The sequence below is a fragment of the Aplysia californica genome, unplaced genomic scaffold (genome assembly GCF_000002075.1).
Source record: "Aplysia californica isolate F4 #8 unplaced genomic scaffold, AplCal3.0 scaffold00278, whole genome shotgun sequence".
NCBI classification, from domain to species: domain Eukaryota; kingdom Metazoa; phylum Mollusca; class Gastropoda; order Aplysiida; family Aplysiidae; genus Aplysia; species Aplysia californica.
In genome coordinates, this window is record NW_004797548.1 from 512,790 (window position 1) to 517,895 (window position 5,106).

The following is a 5,106-nucleotide window of genomic DNA, read 5'->3' on the forward strand; positions in this document are numbered from 1 at the left end:
ATCTTTGAGGCGACGGGCCGTTCTTTGATCTCAACTTTTAACTCTTGGCGGTTGATCGGGTTTTTGTTCCGTAAATTATGATCAGAAACGCCTGCACTTACCCTTTCATTAAGCTACCAAAGTACTCAAAATGTACTTTAAAAATACTCAAAAGTACTTTTATAAAAAGTATCGGAGTACAATAAAAGTACTGGTTTAAAAAATGTACCGGAGTACAGTAAAAGTACCGAAAATTGTAACGTAAGTACAAGTACCGGAGTAGGCCTACTTGTACTCCGTTACTACCAGCTCTGTGGGTGAGTGTGTGTATGTGTTGTGTGCGTGCGTATGTGTGTGTGTGTGTGTGTGTGTGTGTGTGTGTGTGTGTGTGCGTATGTGGGTGCATAGGCTACATGTTTGTGTGTGTACTGGTAGATATCTTATATGTGCCTCGGCAAAGTGATAAAACCTGTGCAGGACAGCCACAGTGAACACAGGCTTGCCGCTCGCTCAGTTTCCTATAATAAACCTCATAGAGGTGCTGACTCATGCAAACGGTACAAGTAGTCTACCCCCCCCCCCCTTCCAAATCGTCCATGTTACATGCTTCCCTCGAAAGAAAATTGACTCCTACAATCTTCAACGTGTTTGTGTCGACGGCATCGGGAAGTTTTGTCCCCGGCTGATATATTATGAGATCTATAACGTTTCAAACAGCATGGAATAATGTCCCACCCACGACAACGACGATGATGATGATGATGAAGTACGTGTGTTTGTTTGTTTGTTTATGTGTGTGTGTGTGTGAGTGAGAGTGTGTGTGCGTGCGTGCGCATGCACACGCTGCGTTGCCATAGGTGGGTGATAACCTGGGTTATTCTTTTAATTCCACTCCACAGAATTCTTCACGACCAGTGACAAAGTGTCAAGTGTCAAACTGGCAATAAAACTAGAAGGAAAAGTAATCTATAATATTTTAATTTGTGCCGGAAAGTAGTCTAGAATGCTGCAAATTTACGTCGAAATTAAAATAAATAAGAAATAATTTTTCTTATTTGTTTGTGTGCTTGTCTTGAAATCAAGCAAAAATAGTTTGTTTTTTAATTTTTTAATGCGCACCATAACCAATTGCCTTAACGGCTTGAATACCTATTTTTAGACATACCATTGTTGAAACATGGCGGCGTTAGAGATCGTAAACAGTTGAACAGTGAAATCAACACGGAGGAAGACTTCAATCTTCGTTTGGAGAGAATTGAACCAAAGGATGCCCTCGGAGAACGTAAGCATAAGACGTTTCTGTATAACAACACTGTCTCTCTTCCTGTAGTCACTGTGGAGTGTAACATTTAGTTACACATCTTCGTGAAAGGCAGAAATGCGGGACAAACATAACTGTACTGTCAATGGCTTAGACTTAGACATTTCTAAAAAATCTAGATCTCTAGATCTAGATCCAGATCTAGATCTAGATCTAGATCTAGATCTAGACTCTAGATTCAGTTCTTCTAGGTTCTAACTTTTTCCTTGATTAGAATTTCCCCTTTTTCTTTGAACAGCTAGATTAGATCTAGATATCTAGATCTAGAACTGATGTTTTCCCAAATTTAGTTTTCTGTCACTTTGAAGTGTTCTTGGAGGTTTTTTTGTATCGTACATTGTACGGTTTCCGCGAGTTCATTTTAGGCTTTCTTCAATCATCATGACCATGTCTGTCACTTTTGTAGAAAACTGTGTGAAAATTAACCTGTTTATTGCTCCTTGCAATACATATATATATATCTCCTTCTGTTGTGCCCTAACATTTGATTAAAACTGCCCTCAACCCAAGATCAGATTGTCTGCAGAAATTGGTGATTTTGTCTGCATGTTTCTTAGGCTAGATTCTAAAATCTAGATCTTGATTCTAGATCTATCTGTTTGAGAATTTTTCAATACTTTAACTTCAAGATTTGCATCAATTTTCACATTTGGACAAAGATCTTTTTGTTCTTATCATTGCCCTTTATGGTCAACAGAGGAGGCGAAAGGACGACACTTGGACACCAGATGAACTGAATAAAGCCTTGAAGGTAAGACTCTACACAGACTATAAAAACTATTAAATGAAAATGGGAAATGGTATGGGTTTAACGCCCCTATCAATACTATTTGGTCATTTTCAGAGTTTAATGTCCTTCACAAAAAGGACTGAGCCAATAGGAAATTCATGCAAAGTGCCTTTCCCCAAGGACACTACAATATTGGACTGAGCTGAGGCTTGGATACCCGATCCCTCATATGAGTCCAGTTTCCTTATAACCAGTAGACTACCAACACCACTCTCAAGCTGTGACGATGAAGAGCTAGGGTAGAGAAAATGATAAGGAGTTGTTTAGCCTGAACATGTTACCCTGCACACTGCCAGTTGAATTGAGTCGAGGCCAGCCATATATACCGACTTCAATCGCTAATATCTCATATCTTCTTTTCAAGATAGATACTTCTTCATCAATATCAAAAGCAAGACAAATGAGCAAGCTTTGCTATGATACCAAGAATTATTGACAAGAGCCTGATTGGGTCTAATGTGTCATACAGAAATGGACATTTTAGGAAACAGTCCACCCTGCTGTAATGGCCACCTGCCTAAGGCAGTCATGTGTACAAACGACCTGCTGTTCCATTGTCCCCCTAATCATTTTGTCAACATTAGCATGAGGCTGATATATGACGGATCCCTTGTCCCCTTTACCGGTCATTTTGTCAACATTAGGATGAGGCTGTCTCTGACTGTCCGAGGCATCCATCTGTCTCTATGGCAACGACTTTGCCCTCAACAACGGGTGGCTGTTTGGACAAATCCGAGTGTACAGTCAAACCTGCGACATTTGTGTGTGTGTGTCTAAAGAAAAACCAAGAGTGGGGTCGCCTCTTTTCCGAGGTAAAATTAGCACAAAAATGGCAGCAAAAGTTTGATGATTCCTACTGTAGTTTAAGAGTCCTTGAAAACTCAAAATGTACATTTTTTGTACTTTCATTCTTCGTTTTTCAATATAATCCACAGAGAAATGTGTTTTTTAATGGACATACAAGGTGTTGAGCCAAAGAACAAAAATTCGACAAAATTGTCAAACCGGTGGAGAAAATGTCTTTTTCTTTGATTTCTTTATTTGGACAAGCGCCTGATTTCCCCATGATGCCTCACAAATGTATTTTTTTGCCTTCAATGACAAGCTTTCAAATAATGAGACTGCTTTTCTCTTTCTCCAGGGCCCAAAGGATGATATGCATCGCAGAAAGAGAAAGGAAGATGATGGTAAGGATAAAAGGGGATTCTTTTTGGTAAAACATTTCTTGTATTATTTATTGAGGTCTGTTAGTTTTGCTCATTATCAGGTCTTTTAGTACGGAAAAAGTTACAGAAGGTTTCAACTCATCATTCACGATCAGGTTTTTATACCGATAAGAAAGTATATTGGACTGTATGTTCAGACCAGACTCCATTTAGCGCCAAATACTTCTGAAATAACAATTTCTACTCAAGGATGATTTCACGTAACACAGAAATATTTACCTCATCAGAGATAGCGTATACATATATCATATATATATATATATATTATATATATATATAAATATGGATTTGCATGGAAAGTGATCGTCGGTTTTCACTGATTATACAGTAACAGAAACTGAAGTCCCAGTTTTCGCAGAACGAGGTGCGGTTAAAGGTCACGGCTGTTCACAGCTTACTTCCTGGCCGGCAGCCTCTATGGGAAATGTGTCGGAGAGAAGAAAACAATCAGTGTCCTTGTGGTCTGAGTTGTAGGGTAGCGGGGCGCTGTCACATCAGGTGCTGGGTTGTAGCGTAGTGGGGCGTGGTCACATCAGGCCGGACTGAGTTGTAGCGTAGTGGGGCATGGTCACATCAGGCCGGGCTGAGTTGTAGCGTAGTGGGGCGTGGTCACATCAGGTGCTGGGCCCGGGCTGAGTGGGTCGAGACAGGTGAACTTTGTCTCTGGTGAAGTGTTTCTGGGGATGGTGATTTGACAACACAGGGGTAATGAAGTATGTACGGCCATCGATGTAATTTGTCAAGAGAGATCTCCCCTCTATATTTCCCAGGCGATCACAAGCGCCACCGAGAAGATGTCAACGGCTCAGATCGCAGACACGGAGGGGACCGCAGGTCTCATCGTAAGGAAGACGTAAGTGTTTGTGAGAAGCTGATAGATTGGGGTCAAAGTTGAGTCACAGTCGAAGAGTCTCAATGTCAAATGTAAATATTTTTTTCCTAGATGGTAGTGAGTCTCGACTCTGGGTAGAGTTGCGTATTTATCGTGGCTCTGAAGACTGCACTATTGTGCTCTGTAGTGATGTCATTTTGTAAATTCCCGTTTGTCCCCCCTTTTTTTTTACTTTCTCCTTTTAAGATTTTCCCAGTGGTAGGTGCATCAGTGCGTAGGTTGTGTAAATAGTTGTTCAGATAGTGGCCGACGGTGGGAAACTCTCACTGAACTAAATAGTTGTTCAGATACTGGCCGACGGTGGGAAACTCTCATTGAACTAAATAGTTGTTCAGATAGTGGCCGACGGTGGGAAACTCTCACTGAACTAAATAGTTGTTCAAATAGTTGTGAGTGTCCTGAAACTCTCGCTGACCTAGAAAGATGTTCTCACATGTGTTTTCCCCTCTGGCTCACAGGACGACAAGAAAAGTCGCAGGCACGGAGACCGTGGGGACTCAGCCGACCGTGTAGCTCTCACGGAGGTTGGTGACGATTTTACGACTTTTTCTGTGCTTGTCCTCGCCTCAGAACTATTTTGTCCAAAGTGCATGCGATATATAGTTCAGTGTACTTTGGAGAAAGTAGTCCTGAGGTGACGTTGTGTCTATGTCAGTGGAAATACTTACCGGTGGTGTCCTCACTGTTTCTGAAAGTGCTCTGCTGTTTCCTGTCTCAAAAAGTTTGATGTGATGGATCATGGGTGGTTGGCGGGGGCTCTCTCTGCTGTGGTCCTTCTTTCCTATCAAACATCTATCGTCCTTATCTCTCCTCCTTCTTTCCTATCAAACATCTATCGTCCTTATCTCTCCTCCTTCTTTCCTATCAAACATCTATCGTCCTTATCTCTCCTCCTTCT

At 41.4% G+C, this 5,106-nt stretch overlaps 1 protein-coding gene across 1 annotated transcript; it reads left to right on the plus strand.

Annotated features, from left to right (window-relative positions):
- Positions 1 to 406: 406 nt before the first annotated feature.
- On the plus strand, positions 407 to 4,732 carry LOC101860981 (DEAD-box ATP-dependent RNA helicase 42; the record flags this gene model as incomplete). Its single annotated transcript, XM_013084200.2, is given in 5 exon segments — positions 407 to 1,261; positions 1,998 to 2,051; positions 3,232 to 3,277; positions 4,087 to 4,169; positions 4,667 to 4,732. Coding segments are annotated over 5 exon segments (264 nt in total), but the record flags the coding sequence as incomplete, so codon positions are not given.
- Between the last annotated feature and the right edge of the window lie 374 nt (positions 4,733 to 5,106).